The sequence below is a fragment of the Carassius gibelio genome, chromosome B3 (assembly GCF_023724105.1).
Source record: "Carassius gibelio isolate Cgi1373 ecotype wild population from Czech Republic chromosome B3, carGib1.2-hapl.c, whole genome shotgun sequence".
In the NCBI taxonomy this organism is placed as follows: domain Eukaryota; kingdom Metazoa; phylum Chordata; class Actinopteri; order Cypriniformes; family Cyprinidae; genus Carassius; species Carassius gibelio.
Window position 1 is genome coordinate 28,695,066 of NC_068398.1, and position 19,286 is coordinate 28,714,351.

Below are 19,286 nucleotides of genomic sequence, written 5' to 3' on the forward strand. Positions count from 1 at the left end.
ACGCTGACATTAGATTGACCCAAACAATGAAGGTCACTGTCACTGGATGCCACCTTTTCACGAACCAGTAAATTATCGCCCTGTTAGCCATCCCAATCAACTGGAAGTAGCGCTAATGTAAATTAGGAGACAACAGTTCAGTCGGTCACATAAACGAACAGAATGTGAACCGCAGTGGGCTGAAAACACAAACAAGTGCAAAAGGTTAAAAAGGAGATAAATAACTAGGGTTTGGGCTGATCTCAATTAAAATCTCAATGTTTTGGAGAAGTCAAAGGGTCAAGACACATTTTAACTAAAGACAAGCCGTCTTTAAAATGTGATGCTTAAAAAAATTGTTTAAGTAGAGATACGCATGGCCGATTGCATCACAGTGATTCGAAAGTGAAGTTAAATGTGCCCTCCGTTTCCCATTTAAATGTAAGTATTGTTTTCATTTACTCAAATACCTAGGGAAACAAGTGGTAAAAGACAGGATTTTTTTGTTTAGTTTTTTACACTAAGTCCACAAACAATGAGACAACAACTATATAAGGCAATAAACGTTCCCTTTGTTACGTTTTTGTAGTGCTCTCATTCAAGATTTCTACAAATGTTGTAACCAAACTTGAGCACTTCTGTATTTTTGTATGCATGTCCTGCTGTGTTTTAGGACTTAAATTTTAGGACTATTCTGGAGAAAATGAGCCTGCTGGGGAAAGTCTTCAAAAATACAAATTAAGCAAGTTAATACACACACTTCCTTAGGATCGCAGGTGTCCTGGGACAGGTTAGGGAGTTAGTGAAAGCTGATGGAGCTACTCAGGGAGGACATCAAACTCCAGAGAGAGACAGTGAAGAGGAGAGCAAAAACAGAATGGTTATTGGATACATTACTTATTAACCATTCTCTATTAGCCAACAGAAAACAGTGGGAAAAAATTGGGTACATTAAATGTCACATTGTCAATTGACAAACACTCTGGAGACCACTCTGTATGATGTACCACTGGCAGACAGGAGAGAAACACCAGGGTCTGGATTGTGGCACCCATTCACTTCTCAGAAGATCCAGCAGCACTGTCAGGGTCTCCCTGATCAGCCCAAAACCATTAAAACCTGTCCAGAGGTCTGTTTAGAGCTATGACAACGTAATTAGCAGAAGACATATTGACATACTTAAGTAAACTACTTTTATTAACTACCAATACCCTATTGGGGAAAAAACTACTAGACAAATTTAAACCCTTAGCTTAAATTTAAATTCCAAACCTGGAACAACTTGAGGGTGAGTAAATGATCACATAACTTTAAAATTTGGCTGAACTATCCGTAAACGTAAAGGTATGCACAGTATTGTTCTGAAAAGTTAATTAGTTACTGTTACTTCTGAATATGTTCAAGGTTATTACATTTAAAGTTGCCTACTAAATATACTGTTGGGAAGTTTAATCTACAACAATGCATCATGTTGTAAAAAACGTTTTGCTGTCCTGTGAGAAAAAAAAGAAGAATTATTACTACTTCACATTTGTACAAGAATACTCAACGAATGTAATTCCTTAAAGCCCACTACTGATCATTTTGAAAATTAAAAGCAACAACACTTATTGTCAGAATATGAACACATTTTGGCTAACTATATCAAAGACTGCATCTGCAGGACTCGGACCGGTCAAACAGAGAACTGTTCAGATGTGACAGCTGTCACTGAACATTGAGCTCTACATTTCCCTAATTATTTATTTTATTTTATACTTATTTGTTTTATTTTTATGCTTAACTGCCTAAAAACTTAACTGGGTTGCAAACCTGTCTACTGTACATATGATCACCATGGTCGAGACAAACTATATAAAATCACACCTTTGTTAGAGATCAGTCAGCATTTGAATCGCTATGTGTGTGTTTGCGTGTGTGTATTTTCTAGTTTTTCATATGTATCATTACATTATTCAAGTAAGCTCCAAGCCAATTTTTTTTTAAATTCCATTTCCTTGGTCAAGTCTCAGGTTGTACTGTGTTTTAGTAATGTGTGAGATGTTAGCAGTGGAATATGGAGAGCCAAATGGCTCATTTTTGTGTGTATAGATGTCTTAATGTATCATTTTCGAATTGGTGCTAGGCATTAAATAAATGCCATAAATGTATTTACTTACCACTTGTAGTACACTAGAACATACTAGTGTATGAAAGATGGGTTCCATTGTACTTCAAGTGATAACTAAATACATTTTTAATACAGATATTATGTTAAAAGCACATTTTAGTTCATATTCATGGTGTCTCAAAATAGCACAGTTGCGTACACTTAGATGTTCTTAAGATTATCTGGAGAAGTACTAAATCATTTTTTATATTGAAACAAAAATTAGACAAAATTAGTGCGTACAAAAAGAGCACTTTAAGAACATTATTGTTTTTCACCTGGGTACTTAGCCTCATGTTGTTCCAAACCCATATGAAATATGAATAAAAGAAAACATTTTGAAGAATGTTAGTAACCAAACAGTTGTTGGTCCCAACTGACCTCCATAGGATGGGGGAACAACAAGTCAATGGCTACTGTCATCTGTTTCTTCAAAATATTTTCTTTTATGTTAAACTGAAGAGAGGAATTCATACAGGTTTAAAACAACATGAAGGTGAGTAAGAGATTCAATTTTCTTTTTTGGGGTGAACTATCCACAAAAGCACAACACAAAACTCAAATGAGGTTTTACCGCTACTGCATTAACCAATAAAACAGAACGCGAGATTTCCCCATTATATCGTCTTAATCTGCTGTGTACAACAGGACTCAACCTAATTATTTGTGTGAATGAGCACCAGTCAATGGTCAAGAGTTTGAGTGAAAGTGTTTCTCATCATCCATGCGGGGCACACACATGCAGCAGCACTTCGTCAGACAATGCAGCGCAGCGGCGCTGACAGCAAGCTTTATCACTGAGATCAAATATAGCTCTCTATTCCTCTCTCTCTCTCCACACCTCCACTGATGCTTTAAGCACCTGATTCTTCTTGGTTTCAGCTGCTGTGTGAAAGAACAAGCACTAATGGACCACACAGAATCACTCTGCATATCGTAATAATACACACACAGGATTAGACAATGTACAGACATGGAAACTTCCTTTCTTTCCCCTCCATAGCAATCAGTTTCTTTATTCTAACCACTTACGACTAACACAAGCAAAATGTTATTGTCTTTGTGGTTTTTATATGCCTGTAGCATCAAGCTGGGAAGCTCCGCCCATTATGACATCTCCCTGGCCCAAAATTTACAATCTTTTTTAAATAATGCAACCGATGGTTTTAAGAAAAGTGTACACTTGTTTAACAACCTTCGAGCTCATTGGTCTATAAATATCATTTTTGATATTTTGACCAGTGTTGGGGCATAACTAGTTATATGTAACATTATTACGTAATTAATATTGTAATTAAATTATGTAATGCTGTTCCACGTAACTAGTTACGCCCCAACACTGGTCAAAATACAAAAATCTAAAAATGAACACTATCCTGAACTTACTCCAATTAATGCCTCAAAGAAAATCTTGATCATTCTGACAGGCAGCAGCAGTAATGTGTTACAGATGTGCTTCATATCTAGTGCCTGTATCCCATCTGACAGCACAAGCCTTGTTAAACTGTCTGAAATAAACACAACCAGGCCCATAACATCCATCAACGCTGAGAGCAAGACAGTGCAAGAGTTCATTCAACCCACTACAATACATTTGTATAGAAGACACTCAATATCAATCAATACTATGGAGCAGCCATATATAATAATACAATATAAATCTGCCAATCTATTAATTCACTTTGTCGGGAAGCAGTAAATCAATAGTTCAGTGTAGTTATTATGAATCATCAAAATGAAGAGTTGACTAATGCCACAATAAACAGAAACATTAAGCATCAATCATCAGATTTATCATCTCAAAATGAAAGTTTAGACATCATTTACTCACCCTCATGTTGCTCCAAACGTTCCTTTCTTTCTATTCTTAAAGACGGTCGCTGCGCTCTTCCAGCCTAATGAAAGTGGATGTCGTCCATGACGGTCAACTCCAAAAAATGATACAGGCAGATTACAGCATCGTGTGAAACTTTAGTCGTTGTTTATTTTCATTTTGGAGTGTACCGATGTCACATTGGGGCCTAAAAGCGAATCTTGTTGGTCAGTTCGTCAGCGCTGGTATCTATCAACCCTTTCTGATATAAAGCAGTTTGAGAACCACTATGCAGAATATGATTAAGATGGTTGTAATATAGTGTCATCTAGAGAAGCACAGTCATAAATCAAACAATGACATGTTGTCCTAGCTCTCGCTTTGCAAAACTCAAGCGGCAGCTGTCTCACGGTTGATCAATAGACAGTGATACAGTCTGCATTAAAACGCTGTTTACAACACGATCCGTACTTCAATATGCAGTTCATGGACAGCTGAAGTCTTCATGAATCTGTGTTAAACAATATCCATAATTTTATTACATTTTTAAGTCAAAAGGGTCAAGGCTATTATATTTTTAAGATAAAAATATGACGTATAAGCACCACAATTGAGATGTACATTCGTTTTGAAACAGTTTGCTATAGTCTATGTCGCTGGTCTAGTTTGTGCAGCGAGTGTGGATCAATATCCTTCTTTATCTAATCAGTAGAGCAGAGCTTAAAGGTAGGACACAAACGCATGCAGGAGAACACGGCTACCAGAGAATATGTTTATTTTTAAAATAAATTCAATCAGCTGATAGTAAAGCAAGGTTTATGATGAAGTAGTAATACTCAGAGCATGTAGGATACTATTCAGAAAGCGTGTGAACCAATAAAAATGCCACATTTCATCCAATGAGGGGGAAATCCAGTGACTGCACTGCCTTTTCAAGCGGCTCCAAGAATGTGGCATAAATCAAGGCAAAACAAGTGAAATACGAATGAACTAAGAGGGACATTTTAATTTACAATAACACAGCCCTGAACCGTCGTTAAAGGACGGGGTTGTTGCAGGCATGCTGGGATTACAATTCAGAGCTTTACGATCATAATAAAAAGCTAGACTTGTTAACTCGGAAAACTTTGGAAAAGATTCCAAATGTCCTTGAGTGAATGTTCAGTATTTTCCTCTAGTTGATTTCTGCCGTTTTACACAACTAATATAGTAATATCAGGCTAATAAATATACTATAACAACTTAGTAATTTTTAATTCGAATAATATTAAATAAACACAATATAGTACAATATAGTACGGAATACGGAGGGTATTTTCTGCCAATATTGGCCCAGTGACAACTAGGTTAAACAATTTCACTTTTCATGGCTAAATAAATAAATGTTTAGTTTTTTTTAAGAATCAAACTGCATAAACCTTAAAAAATAAATAAATAAATACACAAACAAATAAATAAATAAATAAATAAATACACATTTGACAATTACAGATGCCACGAAAATCCTGAGACAATGCAAATGTTACATGAAATGGCAAATTTAAATTTATTTAGTATTTTATTGATTTATTTAGTGACACAAACCATGGAATAAAAAAATGCTTGGGTCAGTCACAGAGATCAAAAAGAGCACATCCATTTTTATTTTAACGTGACATCGGTGGATGTGATTGTCAAGTATTTGAAGTGACTGACATGCATGTGACAGGCTGCACAGGACATACAGACAAGAAAAAAAAAACATTTCACAGCTAGAAAGATTTGTGAAAGCATCGGTGGAAAGAAGGCACATTTGTTTTGTTCATGGACATATTACATGAGCATTTGGTAACATTACAACATTTCACCCATGTGAAATGACTTGTTTTTGTGCTTTAGAGAGACATAAATGAGTTCTTACAGTTTCTTTATGGAGCACACCAGAGAAAGAACTGAATAAGGAGACATACATTCTGTCCATAACCACAATCCTACAGATTTATTTCCCTTTAAATCAACAGTAGTTTGAACCTAAACCTTCAGCTGAAACTCAAGCGCAGGTTCAGATACAGTTCTCTTGGATCAGGAGACAGCGCTCTCACAGAGAGCAGCGATCACGTCACAGATCAAACCAATCAACCGCTGACAACACAGGAGAAAAAAAAAAAAAGAAGAGAGGCATGTCAAACTAATAAGTCTGGGACAGATTCATGTCGCCAACCAAAACCTGAGGTGGATGGAGAATACACATCCACAAATAGAAAATCATTAGAGAAATTATATGAATAGTTCAGCTAAAGTTGTATTTTGTCATTGTTTGCTCAGCTATTTTGGACCGCACTGATTTTAATTTCTATCTTTTTGGCCATATGATCAAAGTCAATGGGGTCCAAAATAACACTGGACCCCACTGACTTTCATTATATGGCCAGAAAATAAAAAGTCGAACTGTCTGCTATGACACGAGCAGGGGGTGAATAATGCGTTTGTGTAAACTATCCCTCTAAGGAGCAAAAGGAACCAAAAATGTGCAAAAACGAAATGCAAGAATCAGCTGCCGTACATTTGGTATGATTTAAAGTCAAACTCAAGACAACTTCGTCAGAACTTAAGTGACATTAACATTAATAACTGTGTGAATGTGTTCTCTCTGGCACAAAGAGGTGCTCCATATCGATCATGATAAATCTCAGTCTCTGTAGATCATGAGGCAGACGTGTCCATTTAATATCTGTTTCGTCTTCCCTTCCTGCCTCCCTAAGGGTCTGTTTGAGAGGCCCAGAGCTTCTGGGAGGACGTCACTACATGGACAACATAGGGAAGCTTTCAATGCCTCGATCAATCTGCTGATGAACTGAGATTGAACTCCAGGTCTGGGCACATTATTCAGACAAGTGTTACGCTGGTGTCACCATCCGTCAACGCAGGAGACGCAGTGAGGTTAGGAACGCCGGAAATGCCAGCTGTGATTCACTAACAATCTTGGAAGATGAAAACAAAGAACGCTTATTGTCAGTCTGTTTGTCTTTGATGATGAATATTAGGAATATTTTTGGTGTACTCTTTTCTTTTTTTTTTTTTTTTTTTTTTTCTTTTTTTTTGAGGGCTGACTTTTTAAGTCCAAAAGAACAAAGACAAACCAGCTTGTTGTTTCTTCCGAAGATGAGCGAAATCAGACGGTAAAATTAAATCAGTCAAGAAAATGTGAAGGCCACATTTCACCCCAAAATCAAAAAGATTTAGATAAGGTATTCAATTATGTATAAACACTTAAGAACAATACAATTTAAAAAGACGATTAAACCACAACTTCCCACCAGTTTTCATTGTTAAAATGCAAAAAAATTATAAATACATAATATAATATATTATATTTACTGCATTAGAAAAATGATAAGCATTACTCAGAATAGAATTTTGGGGTAAATGTGCTAAGCTGTTTGTAAATAACATCAGGTATGCAAAGACTTTTTCATTCCTATGCGTATGATTTTACTTATTTGTATTTATTATTATTTATACATTTTCTTTGCTTTTTGGATGGAGCGCGACTCGATCATGTTTTAATGAGATTTGCCGGAACAAAGAGGAAAATCAATAATAACTCAAGAACATACACATCGAGTGACATTTTGAATGAGCACATCATATATGGTTTTTAAATAAAGCTTTTTTTTCAAATAATCCCTGCCTTACAGAACATCCACTGAAGGATAGTGGATTTGTGCGAAAGAAGTCAAAACTCCAAATGCCGAAACGTCTTTTGGTCCCTTTTAAACACTGAATTAAACTTCAGCTACTAGAATTCTTTTAACATGAAACCTAACAAACAAACACCCTTCAAAAATAAAAACAAAAACACGGCTTGACAAAACAAGTCTGCCAGTACGCTCAGCTCTTGCCATCGGTAAGGACAATATTAGCCGTCACAAACATTAGACAGAACGTTGCCCATAATATCACGAACCAAACCCAGAACGTATGATGGAAAGGTGACCGGTGTTTATTTACAGCATCCCTTCCCAACACAGGCTCTAGATGACGACGACTAAAATATACTAGGAAGGCTGGGATGATATACTGAATGCCCGTTCCAGCATACGCTCCTGTGATACCCACAAGCGCCTCTAGATCGTGAGTACAGAAGGCCACGATAACGGGCGGCACTAGAGTAATGAGCGGGAAGACGATGCGGTCCACCACCCAAGGGTACGTGCCGCCGTCCCGATGGAAGAGAGTCTTCCAGTTGTTGCGTAGCGTGACGGCTATTATGGGAAAGTTGGTGCTAATGGTGAAAACGGGAAAGAGGCCCAGGAAGTAGCGCAACACTGGGATGCTCAGGACGTCGCAGTTATCTGTGAAGTTTAAAGTGTACATGTCCCGCAGCAGAGAACTATCGAAGCAGAATATGGCCGTGAGGGACAGTAGGCTGTAGAAGCACAGGATGAGGATGTAGTCGGCCATGACCAGGGCGCTCATGCGCTGCTTGTTGGAGATGGGCGTCACGAGCGAGGGCAGCGAGTGCTGGCACATGAACGAGTAGACGCAGACCCCGAAGAGGTTGGGCACACCTGAGATCTGAGCCACAGATGGGTGACCCTCACTGTGGCCCGTGCCAATACGAATCAAAGCCAGGATGATCATCATGGTGAATGCTGAAAGAGACCGAGAAATTCATGTTAACACAATATGACTTTGAAGATCTAGTGGATTTTGTTGTATTTAAGGCAAGACAATAGTCAAAAACATTGCTTTTTCTTATACTTGTCAATTATGAGATTTTGGAATATTTGTTTTCATAATGTTGTTTCAGACTAGTGAAGGAAAACTTAATATTTCACAGAATATTATTATTAAAATTTTTCTGGCAGTTGACAATTGCCACTGAATAAAATATTTAAAAAGGTAATTTGGATTTTTCTCTCAAATGTAGACTTTTTTTTTCTTGCAATTGTGAGTTTATATCTTGAAAATCTCTTTAAACGCTCTCAATTCTGACTTTTTTCCTTGCAATTCTGAAAGCTCATGAACAGAATTTTCCATCACATGAATAGCATTTTCCATCACAGAATAAAAAATTAAAATAAGGTAACTGTGAATTCTGACTGTTTTCTCAGAAATGCACAATATAAACTTGCAACTGCAAAAAAAAAAAAAAAATCATGAGAAATAAAGTTGCAATTCTTCGAAATAAATTCAGAATACAGATATAAACACAATTTCTTGTTATAAAGTCAAAATTGCGAGATAAACACGAAATTCTGGGAAATAAATTTGATATTTAAACTCGCAAAAATCTGAGAAAAGTAGTCAGATTTTAAAAGGGAGATAAAATCTAAATTGTGATGGGTAAAAAATTTAAATTGCAAAGTATAAACTCGATTCTCAATTGAGAGAAAAATTTGAGATAAGTCCCAATTAATTTGTTTTATTTTTTTTATTCATTGGCAAGAAATGGGTTTCCATGATTTTCTAAATTTATGGAGTGACAAAAAGACATTCAAAATCCCCTCTGTGAAAACATTTGACTTTCCACGTAGCTGTAAAGCAACAGAAGTCATTTTGTTTGTGCATGGAACAGAAATCTCTTGAAATTATGATGAATGACCCCTTTGTAACTATACCAAGATTCAGGAATTCTGTTATCCACTACTTTTAACTAATATAGTCGCGACACAGAGACAAGGCCTATATACCTAAACATTTCTTACACTGTAAATAAAGAAGAGACACACAACTTTGATACACTCTGATTAAATACTGCATCATAACAACTAGTAGTTCAGTTGAGTTGTCTCTCGTAAATACAAAATTGTGTAAAATTACTGAACTGTGTGTAAAGAACAGGATTAAGTACTTAAAGGTGAACTAACAACCGAATTCAGCTGCATGTCAATGTCAACAATATAAAACAAGAATTTCATAGACAAAAACTCTTAAGACAAAAAAGAAACCGGGCAAATGACTGGAGAAGTATGGTGATCGAAAAGATAGATGTTTTTCTTTATTCACCTGGGGTGTCTGGCCTTAATATTGCAAATTCAGCTCAACAATGAGTTTGCCAAGCTGAGATGGTTATTTATTAACACGGCCTGTCTAAAGCCGATTTTTTAAGCATATCCCTATTTTTGGAGCCTGAATAGCAAAAAAAAAAAGAGCATGAAATCTGATTTTAACTAAATCAATCCAAGTCTCATGAGGATGTGACTTGAAATCCAGTTAAATTGGATTTGAGTAGATCCATTTCAGCATGAACTGCACGAACAGATATCAACTTTATCTTCCATCATTTGGGACACAACTAGATTAAGGAAAAAAATCTCAAGGTCTCTGTTGTGTATGTTATGCGCTTTATGAATTGTCATGATGGACTTGAGCAGAGGACAAATCCCCAGTTCTGGTCCATCCACACTGACAGATTGCTGCTCATACACCATGTCTACATTGGAAGCCAATGACGCAACAACTCGAGTCTGTCGACACTGTGGCATGACGCACAGCTTCAGTGCGTCCAGTGTTCACCCACCATGGGCCCTTTCAAAGAAGAAAACAAAACTTTACCGGTTTATTAGCTAGAAATCCATGCTATAAAATGGTGTCTTTGGTTCATTTTAAAATAATGTATCTTAGCTTTAATTTTAGTAGTGCATCCTACCTACAAACTACTAAAACTGTGCACATGTGTATATAAAGAAAAGTGGTTTTATAACAAAACAAAAAAAAAAATTAGATTTTAGCAGTAGAAGGTATAGCACCATTAAAAAGCTTGTGGTTGGTAAGATTTATTTCATGTTTTTGAACGAAATCTCTTACGCTAGCACTGTATTCGTGCACAACATAAGCGCCAATGGACATACATTATTAACACTGAACTTAGGTTTGACTGATTGGTTTGCAAAAAGAAATGGCCACGGGTCAAACACAGAATAAAGCCCTATTATTAAGCCACCATGTTATTAGGTCTCATTATTCTAACATTTATCTTATTTAAGCTTTACCTTATTTCGGCTATACTGAATTTATATAAAAGAAAAAAATTATAATAAAATGCCTGACTTTCTGTATTTCTATTCTGATCAATACTGCAATCAATGCGGAGCAAGATGAGACTGTTAAGGATCTAATAGGCTGCTGGAAAATGCTGAGCTGGTTAAAAAGTGACCAATAACTTCTATAGGTGATGTTCCCTGCATAGACAACCAGGAAGAGGAACATGGGTGGTAAAAACCCAAAACATAAGAGTAATCTCCTCTATTTCATTATCTCAAACATCTAAAGCTTAGTGCTGCTCCTGAAGATCTTCATATAGAGATTTCAGAAATAAAATAAAAGATGGCTAAGAGGTAGTAATAATTAGTCCTCATCCCCTTTCCTAATGCATCACATGGGTCAGGTCAGGGACCACAGGTGTAAATCTGAGATGCCAGCCATTGGATTTAAAGGGGAAATGGATTGGGTCTGTCCACACATCTGAGAGTCCAGCTGATGTGCCATTAATCGGAGGTGCTCCAGACAGCAGTGCTGACCCAAAGGTCTCCATTAGCATTAAAGGTGTTCTCACCCAGGCTCATTCAGTGTTGGAAAAAGATGCATTCTTCCTGGCAGGAGTAAAACATTCTGGCAGCAAACAAGGGGCAGAGTGCATGTCACACTAATCTCAGTCTATTAATCAAGGGCAGGCTGCAAGTAAGGGGAATAAATAATTCACTAGTTGCAAAGAACAAATAACGCAATCACAGTGATGTTGCAGTAAAAGGGTACGTGTCCCAGGAGAGAATGCATGCAGCCAGGAAAACTGCAAATTACCTCATTTCAAGTACACAAATGACTAAATAACTATTATGAGTGACTTTAGAAAGGTTGGGAAAGTAATCAAAACTCAGGGAAAAAGTGGAGAACAAAACAGAGCGACAAATACTGAATCTGTATTGTGAGAGAGAGGTATTTTACACCAAATCTAGAGACCAACATGTCATGTGACCATTCCATAACAGCCCATGTGAATAAATAAGTAAATATATAGATTTTTATATGTATCCATATACATCCATTAGGGGTGGGCGATATAGCCCTTCAGATTATATCACAATATTTCAAGAATATTTGTGATAACGATATTTATGACGATATAAAAAACTATATGGAACAACTTTTTATTGGTGATTGAAGCTGGCACGCAGCAGCATTTATTAGTGCAAACAAAATAAAGGGCATTTTTTTAATCCCTTTCCAATGAGCTATTGTCATCGATGACCGACTACCTAATTCGAATGTAAATCTATTGTCATAAGGTGGCAGCAGCAACAGCAGAATCTGTGTGTTCGCAGACCGATCTTTGTATGACGTCAAAATACCTGATTACCCCAGGGATCCAAACTAACATTTGAGAGTTTGAGAGATTTGGTAGTGCTGGGGGTGGTGTGCAGGAGTATTAAAATACAGATTATTTAATCATAAAATTACTATTGCTTTGCATTAATAAGAACAGTTACTAATAATATTACATGTTCATTTCTTGTTTATTATTCTCTTGTTTATTGTTTATACTAGGGCTGGTAAGTAATCAAAAAATGTAATCTAATTAATTAAATGATGTGGTTAATTTATTTGTTTTTATTTTCATGTTTTTTTGTGTGTCTTTGTACGTATGTAATGATGTGATGCAATTCAGCTGCCTATCTTGGTCAGGTCTCCCTTGCAAAAGATTTTTAATCTCAATGGGCTTCTCCTGGTTAAATAAAGGATAAATAAATAAAAATAAAACTCTGAAAATTACTCTGAAAAGATCATTTAAAGTCATTGTTGTGCAAAGCATCAAACAGAGATAACAAAAAGTAGGTTCAGCAAGAAATATTTTGTTTGATAAATCTTATTATATACTCTGTTGGACCATGTGAGTAAATTATGACAGAATTGCCATTTTTGGTTGGGTGAACTATAACTTTAATTTATTTTCTTAATGTTATTATTATTACTATGAAAATATAATAATTTCTTTAATGAAATGAAACTCTGAATATTCAACTAAAACTGCAAGTAGGTGGTGGTAAATGTCTTAATGATTAAGTCATCGGGTCATTTATTCATTCGTTTGATTCGTTCAAATGGCTGATTCATTGAGGAGTGAAGTAAATGGTTCTTTAAGAATGGTTCATTGAATCATTAGGCTTGTTCGACTTTAAGCAGGTCATCACCATCAGACCGATCGGTGTGTTACATCAAAGTACCGCAAAGCGCTTTAGAGACAACTCCTTGTGCTTTTGAATCTCCCTCGCTGTACTTTGATGTCATACACCGTTTGGTGTGTCCAGCGCCACTTCAAGTCCATCGCGACTATGGCCAATGGTTCAACGCGCCAGCCAAATGGTTCACCAAATTCATTCAAAACTTGGATTAAGAAATGAAATGCCACTGTGGGTTGCTCAGAGGTGAACAGTTCTGATTTGTGTTTATAATTTGGTTGGCAAAATCTAGCAAAACATACAACATTGTGTCCAAAATAACACAATATTAACTTGTTAATGAACTGTTTTATAAGATGAGTATCACATTTACACTAGTGTGATATTGCACTTAGCCTACAGCTCGTGTGATATTTCTTAACTATGTGATTGTAAATATGAAAATTTTTAAAACAGGGGTATTTTGCCCCATATCTTGAATTTTAGGGATATTATCCAGGCTCCACCTTGCTGTAAGTTGTTGCTAAGGCTCATATTAATCATCAACCGACTGTATGAAATGGCAGATGATCCACGCAAGTGGGTTAAATGGGTTAATAATTTGAATGCATTATTTTTCTCCATGAATAAATTGATCTAATTAACGCGTTAAATTACCAGCCCTAGTTTATACATATTTTACTGTAATGCACTAAGCTTGAGTCAAGATGCATACAAAATTTACTGGTGCAAAAGAAAAATTTTATTTAGAAAATATATGTTCCTCTCCTATTAAATGTACCATTATTTTAGTAAATAAAAGTGACCAACTTAAGTGATTATTTTTGATTTAGAAGCAAATTGAGGAAAAGTTTTTTTTTTTTCAAGGCTTTATGACTTTTCTTACTTCATACACAAAAAAGCAGCAGCAGTGGCTCAGGCGTTGTGCGCCTCAGTCTCTCAAAAACCAAACCAGTTCTCTCTCAAGAGTAGGCTCATAATCAGCTTAGATACGGATTAGGGCTGGGACAACGCGTCGAGGTCATCGATGACGTCGACGCAAAAAATACGTCGATGCAAAATATGCGCATTGATTCGTCGACCTGTTTTTATTTCTCTAAAAAACATTTGCAAAACGTTTACCTTATGTGCGCTGAATATACGCGATGGCCGGATCAACATTCGGTCCAACGTTATATAACCAATTCAGGGGTTTTTCTGCATTGATCTTTTTTTTTTTTTTTTGGCGGCTGTCAAAGCCTTATTTGATCGGTGAGTGATCTGTTGTGCCTGACAGGGCACGTACGAGAGGGAGCCCTGGCTGCGTGCGCACACTCAGTCTTCAAACAACACGAGCGCTTCTTGCTCTCTCTCTCTACCTTGTGCATATTGATCAAAATCATTAGACACGATAGGAAAAGGGCGGAACGCCAAAGTTTCACGTGGAGCATTCAGAGATTTTTTTTTCTCCATGACAGGCTGCTGGCTCCCACTGTTAATTTTTTTTTTTTTTTGGAAAAGCACTCTGTATTAGCTTAAAGCCCTCAAGTTTACATTGGTTACTGTTAGACATCAAGTTGTTGTTATTTTCATCTGAAAGAAGAACTTTTTTTCAGTAAGCTAGGCCCTATGTGTTTAGTAAGCTTGTTTCAGTAAGCTATGTGTTTCATTGAATGCATATCTCTATACAAGTGCAAAGTAATGCATTCTTAGTCAGTCTTTAATTTTGTAATTTTAAGAGCAATAAACATATATTGCAATGGTAAGGAATTCGTTATTTTTTTCATTCAGATATGTAAATCAACATGTATAAATTGTTAGTAATCAATTAATGGGGAGATAATTGAAATCGAATCGGTCTGGAAAAATTAATCGTTAGATTAATCGATGCAACGAAAAAATAATCGCTAGATTAATCGTTTAAAAAATAATCGTTTATCCCAGCCCTAAAAAGGATACATTTTCTATTTGGCCTACATGTTTGCATCTTTATCTTTTGCTGGCTTGCATGGCACATGCACATTTGTTTAGTGAAGTTCACAAAAAGACTTGCTTAAAGAGTTCTGCGTAATGAAAATGTGAGCATTGAATTAATTCAGTCGAGTTCAAATGATCACTAAACGTGTCATGACATCTCTCTGCTTACATGATACTCATTATTTTAGTTTAACACGGCATAATTGTTCAGTGATAATATGAAAAAAAAGATAGTCATAAGAGTCTTCAAGTAACCATCCGAAGTTGTATCCAAATGTGAAGATTTTTGCAATTGTTATATACAAATACAGATACAAACACTGGCTGTTGTAATGTAAATGTCATTATTATAAAGTTGACAATTTACATATGTAATTTTTGCATAACGCTATGAATTAATAAGCGTTGATTGATAAGAACTATTTCATGATGTCTTTTCATTTACAGTAGCATGAACCACGAGTAGTCGAGTAAATAGAGTATTTTTTTTATAAGAAATCGACTAGCAGACATCAGTAGTCGTGCAACCCCTTTATATATATATATATATATATATATATATATATATATATATATATATATATATATATATATATATATATATATATATATATATATATATATATATATATATATATATATATATATATATATATATCAAGGTCAAGGTCAAGGTGAACTTTATTGTCCCACAAGGGGAAATTCATATGGTCATTCATTCATTACACGCCCTTATCACAACATATTCTCCAAAAAACAAACACAACACATAAAACACAATCTATACAAAAAATAACAGTACTACAAGAATGAAAATTACAATCCAACATTTGACGTTAAAAATTTATAATATTATCAAATAACTAAAACTATGATAGCTTGCGATGTGCGTGATCATTATACAATCTGATCGCTATGGGGACAAATGATTTATTATACCTTTCTGTTCTAATTCTCTGTTGTAAAATTCTACCAGTTGACCTATTACTTCTAATAAATTTATGATATAGAGGGTGAGTAGGGTCATTAAGGATTTGATCAGTCTTTTTTGAAATAAGCTCATTGTACAGCTGAGCTACCGACACCTGGTCAATTCCGATGATCCTGCTGGCCATCTTAATCATGCGCTGCAGTTTCTTTTGGTCCTTAACATGCATGTTACCAAACACACAGATGAGGCCAAAGGACAAAACACTCTGAAGTAGGCTTTTATAAAACATTACAAGAATGTGTTTTTCTAATCTAAAATTATATAATTTCCTAAGGAAGTACATCCGCTGGTGCATTTTCTTAATTTTGTTTAGTGCACATTCATTAAAAGTTAATTTAGAATCAATTTCAACTCCCAAGTATTTATACGTTGAAACCCTCTCCACTAATTCACCATTAATATTAGAGGGGGGAACTATCATTCTATTTTTGCTAAAATTTATAACCATCTCTTTTGTTTTCTTCACATTGATTTCCAGAAAATGTTCAGTACACCACTGAGTATATATATATATATATATATATATATATATATATAAATGTATAATATATTAAACATCTGTCACACTATACAAATACTGTACAAGTCAGCTAAGGAAGGACTGTGAAATACAGAGCACAAAGCCAAAGGCAAACAACTGCATTAACAGGTAACCTTCATTGTGCAATATGCTTAATATAGCAAATCAGATACGCAAGAGCTCAACTAGAGGACAAACGCAGACATACACAACGATGGAACTGCAAATCACTGGGGAACATCAGAGACAGATAATTTAATGGAAGACCCAACCAGAGAGGATACAAGTATGGATGGGATGTAGTCAGATTCAAGATGCATTACTCCTTTTCATTAGAGTAGCCGAGTACAAAAGAGTTGCACCGAAAGAATAGGAGGGTAGAAGAGAGAAAAAAAGAAAAGAAAATCAAGGGCACACTTAATCCAAATACTCCTGACACAACTTAAGTCATTGTATAGATGCTTAACCTTCAGCACAGAGGCCTTTTGTTGTTTAGGGATGAGATGTGATTCCATCCCACCACATACAGCACACCGATTCATCACACGCTATAAATTCCCTCAGTGTACATGCTGATGGCCATGGAAAAAGCCACTGGTATCTGTGTCTTCAAGTCTTATTCATCATGATATGTTTGTCTCTGACACCAGCAGAGCCCGGTCAGAAGACACCACACACGGAGAGACAAGGAGGATATATATATATATATATATATATATATATATATATATATATATATATATATATATATATATATATATATATATATATATATATATATATATATGTATAAAGAGGGCCGAATAAATTCATGCAGGAAAGTCAAACTTGTCATGACATTACAATCAAAATGTCTGATTGCTAAAGCTTTCTCAAAGGACGGTGTGCTGGGTTTTGAAGGACACTCTTCATTAACAAAGCACCCGTGAGATGTTGAGTCACATGACCAGCTGTGACCATCAAGTGTGAATGCAGAACGGTGAGTGGGGAGTACATTAGGCAGACGTCAAAAACATCCCATCTGTGATAGTATCAATCAATCACATTCCATAAACTTAAGGAACTTGTTATTTAGTAACTTACAGTAATCGCATTGCTAGATCAACAACCTTGCATGCTTGCCCAGGCTGGAACATTCCCTTGCCCAGGTTTCAGGCTCAGATTTCTATTTGAAAGAAATTCATTTTCCATTTATCAATGAATCCTGAAACGATATGGAACGGTTTCCAACATTGACAATAACAATAAATGTGTCTTAAGCAGTAAATCAGTAAACTAGAGTGACTTCTGAAGGATCATGTGGCAATGAAGACTGAAAGTTGAAAATTCAGCTTTGATCACAGAAAAAAAGACATTTTAACATATAATCAAATAGAAAAGTTCCTTAAAATTTTAATAATATATTTTTTTATAAAATACATGCAGTCTAGGTGAGGCTTCTTTAAAACCTATAGTATGCAGCACCACAGAGCCCCTACTAATAGTCTATTATTTACTGCCAAAAAGTCATTTGGAATGAGCATGAATAGATTTTTGGACTGTCTTTGTGATCCATTTCTGTTAATTATTAAATGAAAATGCTTATGTGACAGAGGGTGAATATATATGGTACACACATCTCCCCAACCCCCTAAACTTTATTCCTCACCTAACTGTTAAAGTAATTAAAGTTTTAACAGAAACCCATAAGGGAAGCAAATGTGGGCATCAATACATAGCACAGGCTTAAGAGAGTCAAAAATGTATTTGAACACAGTTTACACAATAAACCCAGCAGAAAGCATCCAAACTATGCCATTTCAGACCAATTGATGATCCTCTGACATTTTCAAGCAAATGAGCGAGAGGTTTTACGGCCTGTTAAGGAAAGCAGTGTATGGTAGTTTGTAGCCTGTCCATATTGCAGGCCCTGCAAAATGAGAGACACAAAGCATTTTCCTTGAGTGCAATTTTCAGGCTGTGGGAGCTGAACCATTTCCTGTGGTATTCATTAAGGCAAGGCTATATTTCAGAACACCTTGAGACTACACTGCTGCAGCACCTTTTACAGTATATCGGGCCTATTAATATGGGGAAAACCCTTAACATTTACATACTGTAGCACTGGAGCTATCCTTATAGTAGTGCTGCTGTTCACACACAAGCCGATTTGAAATAGGGCTGCAACTTATTGATACAATTTATCTAGAATATAATTGTAACTGGTGGTATCACAGTGATTATTAGTTAAAAAAAAAAATGGCTGAGGTCATAGTGAGCTTTTGTGGATAAAAGAGCACAATCCAAGCTATCAAAATAAAGACAGAACTTAATTAAACGTTATTTTTTTGTGCTCACAAATATTTAAAGGAATCAACTATTGATTCTTTGCACTGCACTGCCTATTGCACCTATTGCAAATCAACTTTATATATACACATTTCCTTACATTACATGTATGCATTAAACATGCTTTTATCCAAAGTGAATTAGTTTGCATTCAAGCCATACATTTTTTTTTTTATTCATGCACTGCCTGGGAACAGAACCTCATTTGAGCAATAGAGCCATGACCTTGTTAGCACTCTACCATTACATATATAATGATGCAAATGATCTCTTGAACCCGAACAACAGATTTCTGAAGTCTTCAGCATATTGCTGTAGCACAACAGTAATACAGTCCCTGAGGGGCGTTCAATAACCCACCACAGCAATGCAACATGCAGTCATTAATC

At 35.8% G+C, this 19,286-nt stretch overlaps 1 protein-coding gene across 1 annotated transcript in view; it reads right to left on the reverse strand.

Moving 5' to 3' along the window:
- Positions 1 to 5,480: 5,480 nt before the first annotated feature.
- LOC127952680 (transmembrane protein 104) overlaps positions 5,481 to 19,286 on the reverse strand; it is a 46,074-nt gene continuing 32,268 nt past the window's right edge. Inside the window, exon 10 of the mRNA XM_052551334.1 lies at positions 5,481 to 8,575. Coding sequence (XP_052407294.1) covers positions 7,812 to 8,575 — 764 coding nt within the window. The 3' untranslated portion in view covers positions 5,481 to 7,811. The remainder of the gene's footprint in view (positions 8,576 to 19,286) is intronic.